Source organism: Saccopteryx bilineata, chromosome 8 (assembly GCF_036850765.1).
Source record: "Saccopteryx bilineata isolate mSacBil1 chromosome 8, mSacBil1_pri_phased_curated, whole genome shotgun sequence".
NCBI classification, from domain to species: Eukaryota; Metazoa; Chordata; class Mammalia; order Chiroptera; family Emballonuridae; genus Saccopteryx; species Saccopteryx bilineata.
Window position 1 is genome coordinate 7,971,492 of NC_089497.1, and position 22,047 is coordinate 7,993,538.

Below are 22,047 nucleotides of genomic sequence, written 5' to 3' on the forward strand. Positions count from 1 at the left end.
TTCTCTGTGCTAACCTTTTGAAAAATGCAGATGACTATGTTAGTGAAAGTTATCTTGAATTTTAATTCAGTGTTTGATAGCATTACCAATAGAATCAATAAAATCTGGAGGCAGAAAATGAAGATTTCATATAATGGGAAAATAAAATGGCCAGCACATAATGCTATGTGCTATATGTAGTCTTTGTATGTAGTCTTTGGCATGCTCTATGAAATATCTTTTTTTATTTCTCTCTCTCTCTCTCTCTCAGTTTTAAGTTGTTTAGTCATCAAGAATTGACTAGTAAAACTAGTGGCTCATTTGGATTTTTTTCTTTTGCCCGTGACTTTCTTATAGTATTTAAAAAGCTTTAGGAACTGGTTTGAGGAATGAAAACAGTTGTTTTCAGTGTTTTAGTTTATTATGATCAAAGAGGACGACTTGTTAAAAGAGTTGTAGGCCAGACTGGTTTTCGCTGGATGGGAGGAGGGTTGGGATGCTGGGGGAGGGGCTAGGACGTACAAACTGGTGGTGACGTAATTGTCCCAGGGATGTAGGTTCACGAAGGCAATGCCGCCCAGTAGTGTGTTAGCTGTGTGTGGTTCCAGTGGTGACGTAATTGTCCCAGGGATGTAGGTGCACGAAGGCAGTGCCGCCCAGTAGTGTGTTAGCTGTGTGTGGTTCCAGTGGTGACGTAATTATCCCAGGGATGTAGGTGCACGAAGGCAGTGCCGCCCAGTAGTGTGTTAGCTGTGTGTAGTTCCAGTGGTGACGTAATTGTCCCAGGGATGTAGGTGCACGAAGGCAGTGCCGCCCGGTAGTGTGTTAGCTGTGTGTGGTTCCAGTGGTGACGTAATTGTCCCAGGGATGTAGGTGCACGAAGGCAGTGCCGCCCGGTAGTGTGTTAGCTGTGTGTGGTTCCAGTGGTGACGTAATTGTCCCAGGGATGTAGGTGCACGAAGGCAGTGCCGCCCAGTAGTGTGTTAGCTGTGTGTGGTTCCAGTGGTGACGTAATTGTCCCAGGGATGTAGGTGCACGAAGGCAGTGCCGCCCGGTAGTGTCTTAGCTGTGTGTGGTACCAGCGGGCACTATACTAATTGCGGGGATAACTGTGTAAGTTACACCAGTGTCTAACCACTAAGCTGCACACCCAAAACTGAACTGACATTGGGCGTCAGCTGTAACTGAGGAACGTCAGTAAAATGGCCGTGGGCTGCCGGCACCTGTTTCATTTACGAGGCTTTACCTCTTGCACGTAGAATATGTACTCTGTAACCTTTTACTTTTGGGGGATGTTTTTGGATTTTAGTTCAACATGTTGTTGCAGACGTGTACTGTACCACCCACGCCGTGACGGGAATGGTCACGAGCGTGGACTCTGTGGGCGCCACGGAAGGGGCCGCTGGGCTGTCCCGGTGCAGGGTCTGACCGGCGGGCAGCGCCAGCTCAGGGCTCTGAACCCGCCACCACCTGCTTGTGCCTGCTGCGGACCGCCGCCCGCCGGTACCAGCGTGGCGAGGGTGCTGAGACAAGCTCGTTCCCCGGGTGGGGCGGGAGGGCCGTCTCTGAAGAATGAATGACTCTGGCTGTGGGGGCTCCTGACGGGTCGGAACCTGCCCTTCCTCGCTGCAGCCGGACTCCCCGGCTTCACCCCGTGCCCCCTGCCTGACCCCCAGGGCGGACCTGCGCACACAGCCCGCCAGCCCTGCCTGCCGGGTCGGAACCTGCCCTTCCTCGCTGCAGCCGGACTCCCCGGCTTCACCCCGTGCCCCCTGCTGCCCCCCAGGGCGGACCTGCGCACACAGCCTGCCAGCCCTGCCTGCCGGGTCGGAACCTGCCCTTCCTCGCTGCAGCCGGACTCCCCGGCTTCACCCCGTGCCCCCTGCTGCCCCCCAGGGCGGACCTGCCGGCAGGTCTCACGGGCAAATCTCGGCCATGCAGTTGCGTTGTGTGCCATCTGCCCTAGTTGAAGACCAGGGAAGGGACACGATTTTAAAGGTGCAAGGGAGGCCATTTCTGTAATGCATAGTGTCTGCCATGCTTACAGCTGTGCTTTGGAATGATTCTAGTCCAGAGGCCACAGCGGGAACGTGTCCCTGTTTCTCCACGGGACAGGACTGCAGGGTGTATGCTGTTGTTAGTTCCCTTCCTTCAAGAAACGAAACGGGGAGGTTCTGGTGATTATAATCCAAAAACAGGTTCTTAAATTGCTGCCTGAGATGAAGGCGTGAGCTCCTCCCGTTCATTCTTGCCTCTTTCTACATAATTCGGTCCCTTTCATTCCCTGCTACAAGTGCTTTTAAAAACTGGTTTTCCTGGCTTAAATATCTTTACACAGGCTCGTAATGTATACCTGAGCTAGCCTGCGAGGACGATGCCCGTAGTATCGTTAAGCTTTACGAGTCCAGGTGCCTGATTCAGCCGTCCCCTGTGTTCCTGTGGCCGGGAACAGGTCAGTCCAGCCTGTTTTGATATAAGGGGGTTTGACAGTGTTGGCGGCTTCCACACAGGGTCCACGCCAGCACCCAGGGCCATGAGAAGCTGCCAAAGATGTGCAGTTGTACCGGGTGAAGCTAGCTACTCAAGTTAACTTCCCAGTTAAACCACCAGCAGTCACTGTGTCTAGCCCAGAATACAGCCCTCAGGAAAATGGAGGGAGGAGACGGTAAGTCTTAATCAGGGTGAGGGTCCAGCTGAGGGACCCAGGCTGGAAAGGGGCAGCTGCCTCATCTGAAACGATAGCTGTGCTTGAAACGGGTCGACGTGTGGCTCTCACAGCGTTGTAGATGCAGATAGGAAGGGATGCTAACTGGGGCGTGCGAGGCCTGGGCTCTCAGCCCTTGCTGCTCACTTACTGGGTCCAGTCTGCGTATCGGGCGCGGAATGGGAGACCCGCACTCCCTGGTTGCTTAGGCAGTGTGTGCAAGTTCTGTATGTCATTATAGCGTTTCAAAGTTTTAATTGTATAAACAAGTGTTCTTATTAAGTGCCAATGTACTGATTAATTATGGATGGTATTATTTTTTAAAGATCTTATTTATTGATTTTACAGAGAGAGGAGGGGGAGGAGTGAGAAGTGTCAGCTCATAGTTGCTTCACTTTAGTCATTCATTGCTTGCTTCTTGTATGTGCCTTGACCGGGCAAGCCCAGGGTTTCGATCCAGCGACCTCAGTGTTCCCGGTGGGCACTCAGTCCCCTGTGCCACCACAGGCCAGGCTCAATTACGGGTATTATTAAAAACAGAGTCTTCTATCAGGATGCTAAAAGTAATCCTTCCGTGTACTCCGTCCCATGAAGGGTGAGTGCCCAGCACAGGTGTCCTCGCTCCCCAGTGGGAACTGAAATGCTGTGGGGCTCAGACAGTCTGGTAGTCAGCTTCTTGGCTGTGTGACCTCACAGTGTGGGCTTCCTTGTGGGGGGTATGGGATTAACATTTCAGATATAGGACTTCCGACTTCCGTGGGGTAGGCATGGGCCTGGTCGTACTTCATTCACAAATTCCACGTGTACAGCAACAGCTTACGTTATTGAAGTCTGTTTGGGTCATTCTTAGGGAATGAGCAAATAGAAAAGTGTGGTATCTACAAAGCAGGAAGAGCCATGTAGGGGTTGCTGTGGGAAACTCCAAACAACTTAGAGAGTTTCGTCTGAATGTCTTTAGAGCTAAGTCTGTGTGATTCTGGTCTGCACACCGTACCCTCGCCTTTCTCCTCCTCTGCCCCATCGCCCTCGGTTTCCCCAGGCTCTGCGCGTGCTCACAGTGTTTTCTGTACCGTTTCTGCTCAGGTGCGATGACCATTGAAAGGGAGTGACTTGCATGGCCTGTGGTGGTGCCATGGGTAAAACATTCGACCTGGAATCCTGGGGTCATTGGCTCGAATCCCTGGGCTTGCTCAGTCAAGGCACATACCGGAAGAACTACTATGAGTTGATACTTCCTGCTCCTCCTCACCCCCCTTTCTCTGTCTCTCTCCTCTCTCTGAAAATCAATAAATAAAACCTTGATTAAAAAAAGTGAATGGCTTCCTTCTCCCAGGCCATTTTATCGTGCTGTTCTTTGCTGCCAATGAAGAATGTGGCCAGGTTACGGGACATTTTTCATGTCTGGTAACTTGGTGTGATTCAGTTAAGAAAAACCGGAAGCCGTTTTTCCGGCGTCAAGGCTGTTTTCTCCACGGAACTTGTTTATTAGGGTGTTATTTCCTGTATCACTGAGTGCAGACTTCGCAGAGTGATGATCGGGGCTCGATTTCTGTGTTATCCTCCCCCCTGCTCTCCCTCTCCCAGCTCCTTTGAAATTCACAAAGGCAGTGACATAGGCACCCCTGTTCCATAGTAAATCATCATTTTGTGCCTGGATGTGTGTGCGGGTAGTGTGTGGCGTGTGTGTTGGGGGTCTGTGTGTAACGGAAGCTGTACGTCTGTGTGGAGAAGGCGTGGACTTTGCAGCCAGACAGAGCACTAACCACCCCTGGCCCCTGTGTCGGACGGTGTGTGATGGGTACTTTCATCCCTGCGGAAGGTCCTGTTGGACACTGGTGCCGTCACTTTGTGACTTTGTGCCATGGAGTAACGTCGCTGGACCTTCTGCAGGTTAAGTGTTCTGCAGACATCTCGCGCACAGTCACTGGGACTAACAGGGGCTCGCTCTCTAACTCAGGTGCGAACTGCAGTTTGTCTCGTGAGTGGAGTCACGCAGTGGGTGGTGGAAAGAGTGAGGAACAGCCTGGGTCCTTTTGCTTTTGGCGAAGCTGCATTATTGCTCATCGGGGCGTGTCACTCTGGCACAAAGTGTGGAAGGTATTTAACAGTATGCCACTGCTCTTCCTGCCAGATGGGAATGAAATACTGAAGTCGTACAAATTACAGGGCGCCCCCTGTCACGGCACAGCTGTCCTTGTGTGATCATCTCGTAACTAGTTACCCGATCGAGTAGGCAGGTGTTGCCCTTGGCCCCCTGGGGAGCCTCAGTGAATGGGTACTTTAGTTAGGTATAAAAATCTTCCTCATGTTATTAATTTAGTCTTGTTCTCTTAGAGACAGTCTCTAGATGAAGCAAAGCTTAAAATGAAGTGATAGTAAGTTATGTTCACCTCAGTGATGCCATCCTGCCTGTTTGCTGGTGTGTGTGTGTGTGTGTGTGTTTCTTACTGAGAGGCAAGGCTAAATGCTGGTTTATTTTGTTAGTTGGTTCGATGGCCGATAAAACTTCCAAATTGCCACATAGTACACGTAATAGATGTGGATCAAGAACAGTGCTCCGTGCATTGTCCCCTGTGGCATACCTGGTAATTTCGCAAGGGTCAGGTTGAGCCCCATTCTTTGGTTGTGATGGTCTGTCAGCAAAAATCCGTGTCAGGAAACACTCGGGGACGGTTGAGGCAAGGGCTCAGCATAGGTTATTCCTGGTTTAATTTCTGGGTTAAAAAAGAAAAAAGAAAACGCAACAGTTGGGAAGGAGTTTGAATAGACAATATTTTGATCATTCCAGTTAAATACACATATGCATGCCACTGTGATTCAGCAAATGTATTCTCTTTGAATGGGAACAGCTTTGCCACACAAGAGTTGTTCATTTTGGTGTCCTCATTCAGCCTGCCACGAAGCACAAGCCATTTCTGCGTGAGCGTGCCAATCTGAATGCACATCAACTCTGGGTGCTGAGGATGGCTCTGTGGAGCCTCCGCCTCAGGCGCTAAAAGTAGCTTGGATGCAAGCATGGCCCCAGATGGGCAGAGCATTGGCCCCAGACTGGGGTTACAGGGTGGATCCCATTTGGGTCACATGTGGGAATCTGTCTCTCTACCTCCCCTCCTCTCATTTGGAAAAAGAAAAAGGAAAAAAAAAGATTAATAGGCTCTGGCCAGTTGGCTTAGCGTTAGAGCATCAGCCTGGCCTGTGGAAGTCCCGGGTTCGATTCCTGGCCAGGGCACACAGGAGAAACACCCATCTGCTTCTCTACCCTTCCCCTTCTCCTTCTTCTCTTTCTCTTCCCCTCCTGCAGCCAAGGCTCCATTGGAGCAAAGTTGGCCTGGGCGCTGAGGATGGCTCCATGGCCTCTGCCTCAGGTGCTAGAATGGCTCTGGTTGCAATGGAGCAATGTCCCAGATGGTCAAAGCATCGTCCCCTGGTGGGCGTGCCAGGTGGATCCTAGTCAGGCGCATGCAGGAGTCTGTCTGCCACCCACCCACGTCTCACTTCAGAAAAATACAAACAAAAAGATTAACAGATCATATGATGCTGAATAATGTAAAACACGACCCCCCCCTACACACATACCTCCTCAACAGTCATGTCTATTGCCTGGTTTCTGGCTTCCCTAGATATTGATCAGAGAGAGAAGGAACCCTGGGAACTGTTTAGGAGAGTGTGCTGCAAAGGCAGACGTGCTTCTGGAAGGTTTTGCTGTGGGGAAGTCACATGGTTCCTCGTGAAATGAAACCACATGAGACTCCCACTGGTGTTGCTCACGTCCCACCCAGCTGCCAGGGGACCTCGAGTAACCTCATCCCCTCCAAGGTCAAAGCACTTTCAGGCTGGCGTAAGCAGTTGCAGTTACTGAGTCGGCAGAGAAGGAGCACTTCGGAGGCAAAAGTGTATTTCAGAACCGGGCAGCCAGGGCGGGAGGCACTTCCTGGTTTTCCTGTCACCTCGTCTGTCTCTTCCGTTCCCTGGGATCACGTGAAATTTAGGTGCTAGATCTGGGGTTTGGTAACAGATGGAAAACCTTGTTTCTGAATTTTCCGTGACTCCCCCCGCCCCCAAGTTATGTAGTATTTTTTGAGAGTTTAGATATTCTGTCTGTGCCTCACTTTCGGTGGCTGCAGTGTGTGGTGCGTAGCGGGTATTCAGAAGGTATTCTGTCGTTAGTGGCAATGGTTAAGGCATGTACAGCCCCTCTGTTTGGGGGCCAGTGTCCCAGCACTTCCTAAAAATAAGACCAGGAGGCAAAACCCGATCTTTCTTTTATTAAGTAAAGCCAACTGGGAGAATGATTGAGGCAATTAATTTTCTAAATTTCTTCTTAATGATCCTTAAATTTCAGGTGAGACTGGGCGTGGTCAGGGAGGTATGGCTATAAACACATCCTTGGATTTCTGTAGATTTTATTTGAATGCAGCCTCTCATGGAAAGGCTTTAAAGTGTTTACTAACAAACACAGCTTTAGCTGGGTGCCTCTCTGTTCCCAAGTTATGTGGTTTTCCTCCTCTCGGCTTCACTCACACCTTCCTTGATGCAAGGACTCCAGTGAGCTTGTGCCGCCGGGAGGGAAGCAGTGCCCAGAAGGGGTGAGCCATAGGCAGCCGTGAGAGAGGGCGAAGACTGGCGGCCATTGAGGATGACATGGAAAATAGCCTGGGAGAAAATATTTGCACATCGCATCTCTTTTCCAAATGAGGAGATAGACAACCTCCCGTATGCACCCTGACCGAGATCCACTCGGCAGCCCCCATCTGTGGCTGATATACTGCCCATCTGGGGCCATGTTCACAACCAAGCTACTTTTAGCACCTGAGGCAGAGGCACCATGGAGCCATCCTCAGTGCATGGGACCAGCTTGCTTGAACCAATCAAACCATGACTGTGGGAGGAGAAATGAGAGAGAGAGAGAGAGAGAAGGGGGAGAGGAGGGATGGAGAAACAGATGGTCGCTTCTCCTGTGTGCCCTGACCGGGACTGGAACCCGGGACTTCCGCACGCCGGACTGATGCTCTACCACTGAGCCAACTGGCCAAAGCTGCATATCACACTTCTGATAAAGAATTTGTATTCAGATAAGCATACAAAGAACTCCCTAAGAAAACAACCCAAGTTCAAAAAAATAGTCTACAGATTTGTATAACATTTCATCAACAAACATGACAAAATGTTCAACGTCATTAGTTATTAGGGAAATTCAAGTGAAAACCACAGTGAGATACCATTTTACACCTACCAGAATGGCTGTAAATTAAACAATAACAAGTGTTGCCAAGGACATGGAAAAATGGGAACCTTATACATTGCTAGTGGAATTTTATAATGATATGGCCACTTATTTATTATTTTATTTATTGACTTTTAGCGAGGAATGGAGAGAGAAAGAGAGACATCAACCTGTTGTTCCATCTGTCCATGCATCATTGATAGTGCCCCGACCAGGGACCGAACCCGCACGCTCCAACCAAGTGCCACTGGGCCCTTACTGGCCACTCTAAAAACAGTTTGGGAGTTTCTTAAGAAGTTAAACTCGGCCCTGGCCGGTTGGCTCAGTGGTAGAGCGTCGGCCTGGCGTGCGGGAGTCCCGGGTTTGATTCCTGGCCAGGGCACACAGGAGAAGCGCCCATCTGCTTCTCCACCCCTCCCCCTCTCCTTCCTCTCTGTCTCTCTCTTCCCCTCCCTCAGCCAGGGCTCCATGGGAGCGGGGTTGGCCCGGGCACTGAGGATGGCTCTGTGGCCTCTGCCTCAGGCGCTAGAGTGGCTCTGGCTGAAACGGAGCGACGCCCCAGATGGGCAGAGCGTCGCCCCTGGTGGGCAGAGCATCGCCCCCTGGTGGGCATGCCGGGTGGATCCCGGCGGGCGCATGCGGGAGTCTGTCTGACTGCCTCCCTGTTTCCAACTTCAGAAAAATACACACACACACACACAAAAAAAAAAAAAAGAAAAAAAGAAGTTAAACTCAAATTTGTCTTATGACCAAGCAGTTCCACTCCTACTACCCTACCCAAGAGAAACGAAAACATGCCTATGAAAAGACTCAGATACAAATGTTTATAGTAGCATTATTTGTAATGCTCAAAGTAGAATTAACTCAAATGTCAACTGATGATGGATAAACAGAATGCATTGTAGTCATACAATAGAATCCTACTCAGCAATAAAAAGGAATGAAATGCAGCTATAATATGCATGAACCTCTAAAAAATATTTTGCAATATAAAGACTCAGTACAGAGGATCACAAACCATTCATATGAAATGTCCAGAAAGGTCAAGTCTGCAGAGGCAGAGAGCAGGTCAGTGTTGGCCTGGGCAGGACGCAGGGTGGTCGTACTGTGGGGGTGTGGAAGACGCCCCGCCCGGGTGGGAGAGACTGGATCGTGGTGATGGCTGCAGAGTCCTATACATTACTGCAATCGCTGAACTGTACACTGAACGCGGATGACCATCATGGTATGTAAATTATAATTCAATAAAGTTAAAAAGGAAAAAAAGGACACAGAACAGAAACAAGAGTAGAAAGAGGCTAGCAATTCACTATGCTACAATGGATGAGTTCTCGAGACTAAGAATAAAGGTCATTGCAAGAAGACCCCCTGACCCCTGCTAGAGAAGGGAACAGAGGCCAGGGACAGTTAGCAAGCGCGCCCCTCGTGAAGCAGGAGAGTGGCACTGCGTAGGGATACGTATGACTCGTCAACAATGCTTTTCTTTTAGAATTGGGTGATGATTTGTACTGTTGTGTATGACTCATTAACAATGATTTTCTTTTAGAATTGAAGGATGATTTGTACTGTTGGGGATCCACGTTTCCTTTTTTTTCTTTCTTTCTTTCTTTTTTTTTTTTTTTTTTTTGTATTTTTTCTGAAGCTGGAAATGGGGAGAGACAGACAGATAGACTCCCGCATGTGCCCGACCGGGATCCACCCGGCACGCCCACCAGGGGCGACGCTCTGCCCACCAGGGGGCGACGTTCTACCCCTCTGGGGCGTCGCTCTGCCGTGACCAGAGCCACTCTAGCGCCTTGCCCAGGCCATCTTTGCTCCAATGGAGCCTTGGCTGCGGGAGGGGAAGAGAGAGACAGAGAGGAAGGAGTGGGTGGGGGTGGAGAAGCAAATGGGCGCTTCTCCTGTGTGCCCTGGCCGGGAATCGAACCCGGGTCCCCCACACGCCAGGCCGATGCTCTACCGCTGAGCCAACCGGCCAGGGCCTTTTCTTTTTTTTTTATATTGAGAGGAGGGGAGGCAGAGACAGGCTCTCGCATTCACCCCGACCCCTGGCTGGGATCTACCCAGGAAGCCGTCTACCAGGCAATGCTCTGCCCATCTGGGGCCACTGTGCATGAGGTGAGGGCATGGAGCCATCCTCAGCACCCAGGGCCACCTGAGGCCAACTTGCTCCAATCGAGCCATGGCTGCGGGGGTGGGGGAAGGGCGGGAAAGAAGCAGATGGTCACCTCTGCTGTGTGTCCTGACCAGGACTGGAACCCAGGACATCCACACACCAGGCTGACCCTCTACCACTGAGCCAACTGGCCAGGGCCCCCGTTTTCTTAATTCTCGTGGAAATTTTGTGGAAGGGTTGGGATTTAACTAGTTCAAACATGATACACGGATTTTCTGGGATCAGATTTGGTAGCTGAATTTGAGAAATGAGACGTTTATATTCTCCTCTGCTGGCTTCTGAAAATTTCCTCTTGCCTTCATCATCTCATTTTTTTACCACCCCCCTTTTTTTTGACAGGAACAGAGAAAGAGTCAGAAGAGGGATAGATAGGGACAGACAGACAGGAACGGAGAGAGATGAGAAGCATCAATCATCAGTTTTTTGTTGCAGAACCTTGATTGTTCATTGATTGCTTTCTCATATGTGCCTTGACCAGGGGACCCCTTGCTCGAGCCAGCGACGTTGGGTACAAGCTGGTGAGCTTTGCTCAAACAAGATGAGCCCCTGCTCAAGCTGGCAACCTCGGGGTTTTGAACCTGGGTCCTCTGCATCCAGGTCCGACGCTCTAACCACTGCGCCACTGCCCAGTCAGGCTGCTTACTTCTTTAAGTGAAATGCTTCCCTAAACTTCGGCCACAGCTCCTGATTTTTCTGTTCCCTTTATTTTAGCATTGTTCACGCCCACGTGGACGCTGGGTCATTACCTCTCCAGCATCCCGCTCTGCCTGTCCCCAGACTTCAGCCCAGTGTGTACATCTGCGCGCTCTGTGTCGGCATCCCTCACACTCACCAGCTCTAACCGACAGCACTTCCCCCTCTGCAACAGAACCCGCTTTCCTTCCCTCCCTGTGGATGTGCTCTTTCCTCACCTCTTGGTTGAAAGAGTTCAAACCTCTGTATGTGCTCTGCTGGGTCCTTGTCTCTCTCTCTTTTTTTTTTTTTAATTCATTTTAGAGAGGAGAGGGAGAGAGAGAGAGAGAGAGAAGGAGGGGAGGAGCAGGAAGCATCAACTCCCATATGTGCCTTGACCAGGCAAGCCCAGGGTTTCGAACCGGCGACCTCAGCGTTTCCAGGTCGACGCTGTATCCACTGTGCCACCACAGGTCAGGCCAGTCCTTGTCCCTTTCTTGGTCGTCTGGCAGTCACTCTCCTTGTCTTTCTCGTTCTCCTCCTGCTGCTCCTTCCCCTGGCTGAGTCCCCGTCCTGCCCGTCCTGCTTGTCCCTCCGCCGTCTCCCGGGCTGAGGCGCGCCTGGTCTCATGTGCCGGCCGCAGGGCGGCCTCCTCTCTGGTCTTTCCGCCTCTTGCTCCATTCCTTCCTTCCAAATCTCACCTGCTTCTTGTTGCTGGAGTCCTCTTTCTGAATAACCCGTGTAGTCCTGCCTTCTTTTGCTCCCTACCCTGGGTTACTCCATGGTAGGGAAACGCTTTTCTTTTTCTAATTGAACTTATTGGGCTGACACTGGTCAACATGGTTACACAGGCGTCCGGTGCCCCGTTCTGCAGCACGTCTCTGGACACCGTGGTGCGTGTTCACCTGCTCCCCGCCAAGTCACATCTGTGCTGGCAGGGAAGTTCTTGAGTTTCAATTACTAATCAAATATAAGGAGTTATTTTTATAGTGTTGAAGGTCATGGGGTGTGGAAGCCAAAAGATGCTGAATTCTGATTAAAAGTTGGCAATAGACTTTGGGGAAATCTGCCTATCCCATAACTAATCTTTTGGATCATGGGGACAATAACACCTACACTGTAGCAGCATTGTGAGGTTCAGTGAGAACATACATTGATAGTACTCTGTGAGCGTTAGTTGGAGCTCTTCTTGCTTTCATTAACCTCTGCCTAAATGACATTCTAGATCATTGCCGCCTGGTTGGAACTCGCAGCATGTACCCGACTGTGGCCGCCTCTCAGGGGCGTGCCTGGCGTTCAGACCCTGCTCCTCTTTCTTCTGCTTCTGCTCCCGAGGGACGTCCTTTCTCCCTCCTTTCCCTATCCTGAAGCCTGTGGGCTCGGCCAGCCACGATCTGAGCTGTTCCATAAGGTGTCCTGAGCGTCAGCTCACGGGCCAGGCTCCAGGGTGCGTGTCTGCCCTCAAGGAGGTTGGGCTCAGGTTGAGGGTGCAGAAGGAAACCGGTGGCTGAGTGCAGAGGGAGGTGTTTGGGAGCCCCCCGGGAGGGGAAGCAGGGGTCCCGGAGGCTCCGCTTCGTGTGGCAGCGGGACAGCTGGGTTGTGACACGTGTGCAGAAGGTCCTGTGGGGAAGGGACACATGGAAATGCCGAGTGTGGGGGAGGGACACGTGGAGATGCCAAGTGTGGGGAAGGGACACGTGGAAATGCCGAGTGTGGCCAAAGATGAGATGCGGGGATCTGCTCGTGAGATGATGGTGGCACATCTCATGGCGAGAGGTGACACACTGGCGGCTCTAGAGGAGTTAGTGCTGAGGGAGGGGGAGGGGGGAGGGGGAGGGGCATGGGGCTGCCCTGCGTGTGGCAATGGGGGGTGGCACAAGGGGACAGGCCCATCAGAGGAAGGATTGTTGATTTCAGAATGCCTGTCTGTCCGGGGGGGACGTCCACCAGGTCACTGAGGGTAGTGGTCTGGAGCCTGTGGCAGCGCCCCTGGCGGGGGGGGTAACTTCAGAGTCCACAGGAGAGCAGTGACAGAAGAGGAGAGGTCTGAGAGCTGGGAGGCTAATGTCATGGGAACCTGCAGAGAGCCTAAGCGACGAGAAGGACGAGAAGTGGTGACTGGCTCTATCCTGCAGGGAAGTCAGGTGACACGGGACGGGAACAAGCCACTGAATGGGAGTCAGCAGCAAAAAGGGCATCGTTCATCTGTGCCCGGGCTGCATGTGTGTGCTGTGTGTGCTATGTGTGTCATGTGTGCCGTGTGTGTCGTGTGCCATGTGTCATGTGCTGTGTGCTGTGCGTGCTGCATGTGCTGCGTGTGCCATGTGTGCTTGTGTGCTGGGTGGGGGGAGCGAGGCAGGGCCGCAGCAGAGGGCTGATGACACAGGGCTGAGGAATGCTGGTGAGGTAAGGAAGTAAGGGAGAGATTTCAGATAACTCAAAAAAAAACATGCTGGCCCTGGCCAGTTGGCTCAGTGGTAGAGCGTTGGCCCGGTGTGTGGAAGTCCCAGGATCATTTCACAGCCAGGGCACACAAGAGAAGTGCCCATCTGCTTCTCCACCCCTTCGCCTCTCGCTTCTCTCTCTCTCCTCTCTCTAAAATGAATAAAAAAATTTTAAAAAATTAAGAAATAAAACATGCTTGTGATGGGAAGAGGCTGAAAAAAACATAGGAACAATGGAAGGCTTTGTTAGGCTTCTCATTTAACGCTTTGTATTTAAAACGATGTATTACTGGCTTGGCTTAAGAAAACAAACACTTGCCCGTACTCCTAGCCGAGCACAGCGGCGTTGGGCGGCACGCTGGGCTCCAGCCCCAGCCCTGTCCCCGTCACCCTCTGGCTCTCCGACCTCCCGTGTCCCCATGTATCAAATGATACGGCGACGCGTCCGTTATCGTACATGGACGGAACAGAAGGCCGATGCTAAAACGAGAATGTCCGCGAGGCAGCTGGCACGGTTTCCCAGCCGGGCCGGGCCGCGTGTTCTTGTGCGTTTTCAGGTGCACAATGGAGTTTTGTCTGGTGACCGACGGGCAGCACAGGCTGAGAGGGTCCCTGCCTCCCTGTCTGCGGCCTCAGCTGCGCCCCAGAGCCTCTTGGCCGATGTTTCCGCCCGGAAGCCTGCCCTCCCGCCCAGCTGTCCCTGAGCCTCTGCCCGCTGCCCCTCTCCGCCAGGGCTCCGGGCTCTGGGCTCCAGGCTCCCGGGCCATGTACTGCAGGGCAGCTGCGCGTCCCCCACGTGTCCCCGCGCCTGCTGGGTGTCGGTGTCGCAACGGGGATTGCCTCAGCAGCGTGCTGGGCTGGGTCCCAGGCCCCGTGCCCGGGCGGGAATCCTGTCCTGTCCCCCTCCTGCTCCCGGCAGAGAGCTGACGAAGCCTCCCAAGAATGTGATGTCTGCGGTAGGCCCAGGCCTCACAGCCATTCCTGAGGTCAGATGGTATCGCTGCTCAGAGACCTGATTGGTTGCTGTTCTCCTTTTTCTTTTCTTTTTTTCCCCAGCTACTCATTGATATCATCCTTTGACTATTTTATTGACTGGGTTGCTATGTTGTTGGTTGTAAGATGTTTCTATAAATGAAGATGGTGGAAAGGATTAACATGTTCTCGGTGTTTACTTGATCTCTGAGACCTTAAGCTTGGTGCCTGATGTCTCCAGTAGTTCTCAGAGCGGCCCTGTGCCCTAGGTGTTCTGCCCCCCACCCCACCCCCAGGTGGGAAGACGCAAGGTTCAGACGCTTTAATTAACTTGCCCTGAGTCACACAGCAAGGAATGGGTAGAGTCAGGGCTCCTAACAGATCTGGTCTAAAGGGAATCTGCACTTTCTGCTGTACTGCCCTGGGGTCAAAGAATGTAGCCCTCCTGCTGGGGGTTCACCCTGGAAGGCAGGAAGTGGGGGGGGGGCAGAGGGGCAGCGGGTTTGTCTTCCTGTGAAGCTCCTGCAGGAGCTGCTGGTCTCCTAAACTAGAGACCGAGATCTGTTTGGCCTGACAATGTAAGGAAATTTCACACGAGAATTGAGATTCGAGTCCTGCCCGGAACCTTCAGCTGCGCCCACACTGCGCACAGACAGGCCAGCGGCGTTCACTGCCTCTCCCGGGGGCCGTGTGCTCCCGCCTGCCACTCACAGGCCTCCTCGCCCTGAGTGCTACCTGCCTGGCCCTGCAGATACTTGATTTTGCCAACTTGCTGTTTATCACTGCGTCTTGTATGGCTACATGTAAACTACCAAATGTTCTCCTTATTTATAAATGTATCTTTTCTTCCTCCTCCTCTGTCCCCTCCTGACCAACTTCTGACCTGTCTTCAGTGACTGTCACTTAACATTCTTTACAAATGATTTTCCTGGTACCTCATGGTGACCCTCCCCAACCCCCTGCCCAGATAGTGGCAGGAGATCGTGTCTAGTTCACGCCTGAGAGTTGTAATCAGTTGTCACCATGGCACTTTCTCTTCTGCGCCCTGTGCCCTGCGGCATTCACGTGCGCACCCTCCCGGCCCTGTGGGTGCACTGCTGTTACGGAGGGAGAACTGAGATCCCGGGCCGCCAGCCAGGACAAGTTGATCGGCCTGTGGAATAAGGGCTGGAACCCAGGGTGCTGAGTGCCCCAGCTCTGCTGGTCCCCAGGAGGGGCAGGGGGAAGACCAGGGGAAGCCTTGACATCCAGGGCCCCTAAACTGCTCCCTGTGGCACGCAGCCATGATTTTACCATTCCCTGGGCCGAACCCAGCACTGGTGGGGGCCACTTGTGCCCCAGGGGAAACGCCCTGGTCAGCACGAAGCCAGCAGGTGTGCCCGCCAGGCCTGTAGCAGTGCCTCCATCCCCCCGGCTTCCCTGGGAGCCCTGCAAGGTCCGAAAGCTCCGTTACCAGAGGGGAAACGCCCCGGTCAGCACAAAGCCAGCAGGTGTGCCCACCAGGCCTGTAGCAATGCCTCCATCTCCCTGGCTTCCCCGGGAGCCCTGCAAGGTCCGAAAGCTCCGTTACCAGAGGTACAGGTCTCCCTCCCCCCATGCAGTGGGGCACCAGCTTCCAACAGATTATTGGGGGGGCGGGGGCGGTGGTTCTCAAATGACAGACTTGTGGTCTCTTCCCTCTCCTGCTGTCCTCCGTGTCCCAGTCTGTTCTCTAGGAGCTCACAGCCACAGTGATGAGAGTCAGGTCTGTGGGTTTTTTGTCGTCACTTTCTTACAGAAAAGTTACACCAAACTGCTAGCAGCTAGAGCCTGTGGTTAGTGACAGGTCACATTGCTGTGGTCCTTAAACTTCCCAGGTATCACAGAGCCATCCGAGCCATGGTTTCTGGTGAAAGGTACAGCCTGCCTCGCGTTTTGGAATCACCTGTCACCTAAGAATCTTTCTCAGTACGAGCCTGAGAGAGAGAAGGAGGGAGGGAGGGAGGGAGGGAGGGAGGGAGGGAGGGAGGGAGGGAAGGAAGGAGGGAGTGTGTGTGTGTGTGTGTGTGTGTGTGTGTGTGTTCCAGCCCTATTAAGATACAGCTCTGCTGAAGGTCTTGGGAAAGAAAGGAGTTGCCTCACTGGTACAACTTCTGTGATGGAATTAGGTCACTGCATTCTTGGGCTCCCTGAGTGTGTGCTTGCAGTCACACCGCAGGGTGTTGGATGCGAAGCGCAGGCCTTCATTCAGGTTTTTCAGGTACTGCCCTAGAGCCCTCTTTTCAAAGGTCTGCCTCCTGTAGCCTACAATGTGCATGTTTTGGTTCATCTTTTTTTAAATTTAACTTTTTTTCCGTGACCTCTGATTCCTTGTTTATGTGTATACATATATATGGGGTGATACACACCGGGTTATAAGTCCCTGCAAGGTTGTGTCTGACGCTTCTTTCTGACTTGAAGCCCAAACCCGGTTATTCCCTTCATACAGGGAAGGAGCCCCGGAGAGATGGGACGGCTCGCCCGCCATGCACAGACAGGAGCGGCAACGCCAGTCCGTCCGCCCGGTCTTTGTGACCATGAAGCAGCTGCCCCTCTGCCGAGCTGCTTGCCTCGTTCAGGGGACCCTCACCGGCAGCTGGCCGGGCTCCAAGGCCTCAGTTCAGTGGGTGCTCAGTTTTTGACTCAAGTCCTTGAGTCTGTGACCCTGGGCAGAGCGTTCTACCCTCGGAGCTTTAAGCAGGCTGGTCGGCGGAGTGAGGAAAATTATGGCCTCGCTCCCAGAGGTGCTGTGAGAATCTGGTAAGATGGTATAGATGAAGTCAGTTGTATCTTGCAAGTGCTACAATAATATGAAGGTGTAATTCCTGGCATATATATTTTTCTCCACTTAATAATAAGTCTTATTACTCATAGTCATTGTACAGTAAATGTGTGTTTTTATGTTCTCTTTAGGCAAAGCCTAATTTATACAGAGCTAAATTCTGAAGAGGCTGGTCAGAGGGGTGGGGCTTACAGTCCCCGCAGCTAGAATAGTGGCTTTGGGTGTCTGTGTTCTAAATCAGATACACAGGGGTGGGCAGAGGTAGTTTGCAGCTGAGCTGTGACATCCTTTTGAGTTAAAAAAGCTATTGCAATAACCATAACATCTGTTTCTTTTTCCCAAACAACTGTCAACCTACTTTTGCCCACCCCTGTATGTTGAGTGACTGCTGGTTCTTTGAACAAATTTCTCAGAATTCGAGACCCCAGGGAAAGTGTTTAGTTGTGTGGTGACCATTATCAGACAGGAAGAATGCTTTCACAGGCTTGCAGAGATGCGCCTCCTTGCTTTGGAATGGCCGCGCATGCCTTAAGCGTTATATTTGGGAGAAGGAATTTCTCTTCACAGCGATGGTGGTGGTCACTTCACCATTCAGGTAAGGTCCTTCTGTGGCTGGCTGAGCTGTGGTGAGGGGCTGGTTACACATCTATCCCAATAGAACTGTCCGCTTTGCTCCTCTTATTTCTTCAAATCACAGTTCAAACAAACTGTAATGCTACTAAAATTAATGAAGCAAATCTGGGACCAAAGAGATAAACCTTCCTTTAGTTTCATCTCTGCATTGGTAATTTAAAAATCCTCTCATGAGGCCTTCAGTACTACTGAATGTTTCATCATTTTAATCAACACCAAACCTTCACTGTGTCTCATTTCCTCTTTTCATAAAAATAAGAAATAGGTGCTCTGCCCCACTCATGTGCAGTAAGAAGACCTGGCCTGACCAGGCGGTGGTGCCGTGGCTAGAGCAGGGGTCGGGAACCTATGGCTCACGAGGCAAATCTTTAAAATAATAACGTTAAAAATATAAAACATTCTCATGTATTACAATCCATTCATTTCCTACCGCTCATGTTCATGGTTGTGGGTGGCTGGAGCCAATCACAGCTGTCCTCCGGGACAACACCAAATTTTTATTGGATAATGTATAATGTACACGGGTCGTTGTATGGCTCTCATGGAATTACATTTTAAAATATGTGTTGTTCATGGCTCTCTCAGCCAAAAAGGTTCCCAACCCCTGGGCTAGAGTGTCAACCTGGGATTGCTGAGGACCCACCTAGGTTCGAAACCCTGAGGTCTCTGGCTTGAGCACAGGCTCACCAGCTTGAGCATGGGATCATAGACATGACCCCATGGTCGCTGACTTGAAGGCCAAGGTCGCTAGCTTAAGCCCAAAGTCGCTGATTTGAGCAAGGGGCCACTGGCTCAGCTGGAGCCCCCGGTGAAGGCACACACGAAAAGCAATCAATAAACAACTAAAATGCTGCCGCTACGAGTCGATGTTTCTCATCTCTCTCCCTTCCGGACTCCCTGTCAGTCTCCTATTTCTCTCCCTCAAAAAAAAGAAAAGGGTCTGGAATCACTTAGAATTCATTTCATGAAAGAGATTTATGTGTATGCACAATATATAACATTTTCTTTGAAGTTAATTCCTGCTATCAACTTCATTGGCATTAATCATCTTATTGTTAAAACAGTGCTTCTCAAACTTAATGGGATTATGTGAATCAAAATGCTTCTGGATTGATGTATGGAGATGGTAACTTGCTCAGTGAGGAGGAACAGTAGCCAGTGTGTTTGTATTCTTGTTCCCCCCGTGTCTCCCTCCTGCCTGTCACATTTCCTTATGGAACCTTCCCCTGGGTGGCCCTCGCCGGCTCCCCCCTGTCACATTTCCTTATGGAACATTTCCCCAGGACGGCCCTCGCCGGCTCCCCGTCCTGCACAGGCCACAGCTCCGGCCTCTCCTCGGGCATCCTCCCCTCTGGCATCCTCGTGGCCCGACCTCCAGTCTCCCTGCCCACTGCCCAGCTCCTGCCTCCTGCCCTGGCCTCTCTGTCCACTGAGCCCTGCTGTCCTGGAACTCCACCTCCCAACTCTCTGCCTGTTCTTGGCAGAGCCGGGTTTCCCGGTGCCCGGTGGACTGCCTGGCTGCCCGCACCCCCAGCTGCTGCACGGCACTGCCCTGGTCTGCTGGCTGCCGAGCCCCTGCCTCTCCCGTCTCGAGTCCGCTGAGCCCCTGCCTCTCCCGTCTCGAGTCCGCTGAGCCCCTGCCTCTCCCGTCTCGAGTCCGCTGAGCCCCTGCCTCTCCCGTCTCGAGTCCGCTGAGCCCCTGCCTCTCCCGTCTCGAGTCCAGCACAGGAGCCCCTGCCTCTCCCGTCTCGAGTCCAGCACAGGAGCCCCTGCCTCTCCGTCTCGAGTCCACTGAGCCCCTGCCTCTCCCGTCTCGAGTCCAGCACAGGAGCCCCTGCCTCTCCCGTCTCGAGTCCAGCACAGGAGCCCCTGCCTCTCCCGTCTCGAGTCTAGCACAGGAGCCCCTGCCTCTCCCGTCTCGAGTCCAGCACAGGAGCTCCACGCAGAGGGAGCTCAGAGAGCAGGGGGCTTACTCTTGGGCTCCCATGGATGGCTGAACTTGGTGGGCATCTATTCACCCCCCACCCTCACCCCCGAGTATCCTCTCTGCCTTCTGAAGTGGAAAACACAGTTCTGGAAGGTCTGAGAAAGAAGGAGCTGTTCTTGGTCATGTGTAGACATGGCCAGAGACCAGACACGGGCCGTGGGACATTTCGGAAGAGCCCACTGTGAGCTGTGATCCACGCACGACTCCGTAGGTAACGTCAGCGAGGACAGCGAGCCCGGTGTAGGGGGAAGGTCAACAGGACCAGCCTGCCAATGGAATACAGCTGACAGCTCAGCGTCTGGGGGACGTCAGGAGGGCTGGGGCCGCGGAGATGTGGGGAGGGTCCCCCACCCCAGGCTCTGAGTGCTTGCCATACAGGTCGGTGGGCATATTGCCACCAGAGCATTTGACTCACAAGAGCAATCTATTTTTAGGTGAAGTCCCATGGATTTTAAATTCTGGTTTAGTTTTGTTAAAATACTAGGCGGAGCAAACAAAGCTCTCTGGAGGGTTCCATTTTCTACCCCTCGTTTCACTGTAGGGCGCGCCCAGTCTCGCCTCCAGCCTTCAGCCTCTACCTCGTGTGCCCTGGGCCTGCTCCAGACCTCCGCCTCATTTTGACTCATTTCTCCTCACTTTGGTGTATTCCTTTCTCCCCGTATCGATAAGCTTGGAAGACAAGCTTTGGAATAATTTATAGGATTTTAGAACTCAGTGGCATTGCCTGTAATTTGGGACGAAGACTCCTTCAAACGCTCTGGACGCTCCCTTCCCGGGCGCTGATATGCTAGGCCGACCCACAGGGAGGTGCTTTCATGGGTGGACACGGTGTCTCCACGCGGCTCATCCTAGCGGGTGCAGCCCTCGGGCGGTTTTCAGGATCAGAATCGGGTCTACTGGGAGAAAGGCTGCGGAGACCTTCGAGTCATTGTCGAGGAACAGCGTGGGCTGAAAACATTTAAAGGGTGCCCCGACGTGGACCCCTGCGTTTTCGCACCTGCCCCATCGGTCGCTCTGCCTGGACCGAGTGAGGAGTTGAGCTGGTCCCTCCGGGCGTTCAGTCCTTCTCAGGAGGCCTGCTCTTGGGGTATTCAGCACAACCGCAGTTTTCCGCATGACAACTCATGAGAGAAAGGTCTTTGAAATGTACACATTGAGGCTAACATTCCTCGCAGCCTGCCCCTGATACCAAAGCTGAATCACTGTGCCTGCTCGTCTTCCTGGAGGAATGTTGACATGAGGTAGATCCATCCACAGATAGGAACTGGGGCATTCGTTGGACATCGAATGGGTAGGAGTTACGCCTTTGCTGAACTCACCTCTGACATAGCTTTTCATTTTCCGCCACTGGTTTTTCCCCCAGGCTTTGTTTTTTTCTTGTTTTTAAATTCATTTGAACTTACTTCGTATTAAGCATCTCTGTAAACTACCTTACATCTTTTTTGGGATGGGGAGCTAGGCAGGGTCTAAGCAAATAGCCCTGTGGATACATTGGAGAGGGTGCTTGTCTGGTGTGAATGCATCTGGCTTGTAATTCATGGGAGAGGAGAGGGAGGCAGTGTGGGGAATGCGCCCCGCCCCGGTCTCCTGATGGGGAGAAAGTGAGGGACAGAGGGCCTCGCTCTGCCACCCTGGTTGCCAGATTACCATGTTGCCGAGAATACCTCCCAGGAGCTAGAAGGAATGGGGAGGCCGTCAGCAAGTGGGGTGTCCCGTGGCCCTTACCCACCGGCACCTTCAGTGTGGAGCACTCACACTGGTTTCTGCACTGGCCAGTGGAGTCTCTGTCTGACTTGCAGTTTCATATAAGCTGTGACCTATCGACCAGTGTGCCTTCGTAAGGGTTGGCTGCATATCTGAGAGTCCTTATTTCTGGACCTTAGAATGAAAAATAGAGATACTTGTAGTATTATACTGTTGTTTGCAACACAAAATTAAAACGAATGTTTTAGAGTAAAGGGAATATTGATGTTTAACATAAATTCCTGTTTTGTTTACCCAACAGTGGCCATACTGTGCTAATACATTGATTGGCAGTTTGCTTTTGTGGTGACATCCACTACTCTAGCACTCATTCATGTTGCTACGTAAAATGTGGGTACTACATAGTGTTAAAACAAAACTTTACCTTATTTATTTATTCTTTATTAAGTGAGAGGCAGAGACAGACTCCCACATGCGCCCTAATATGGATCCACCCAGCAAGTCCCTACCAGGCGATGTTCTGTCTGGGCTACTGCTCTGTTGCTCAGCAACCAAGCTATTTTAGCACCTGAGGCAAGGCCATGGAGCCATCCTCAGCGCCCAGGGCCAAGTTCGCTCCAGTGGAGCCTTGGCTGCGGGAGGGAAAGAGTGAGAAACAGAGAAGGCGAGAGTAGCTCTACCACTGAGCAAACTAGCCAGGGCCTTAGAACTTTATCTTATTTAAAGTTTTCACTGTTCAGGTCTTTAAAATG

General features: G+C 52.1%; 2 protein-coding genes across 2 annotated transcripts in view; one reads left to right on the forward strand and one right to left on the reverse strand.

The window, feature by feature from the left end:
• MED12L (mediator complex subunit 12L) overlaps positions 1–22,047 on the forward strand; it is a 356,828-nt gene that overhangs the window by 208,499 nt on the left and 126,282 nt on the right. The gene's annotated exons all lie outside the window — the stretch shown is intronic.
• The window catches only part of GPR87 (G protein-coupled receptor 87), a 28,476-nt gene that overhangs the window by 2,015 nt on the left and 4,414 nt on the right, over positions 1–22,047 (reverse strand). Inside the window, exon 2 of the mRNA XM_066241721.1 lies at positions 5,266–5,397. Within this exon, the coding sequence (XP_066097818.1) occupies positions 5,266–5,299 (34 nt within the window). The 5' untranslated portion in view covers positions 5,300–5,397. The remainder of the gene's footprint in view (positions 1–5,265; positions 5,398–22,047) is intronic.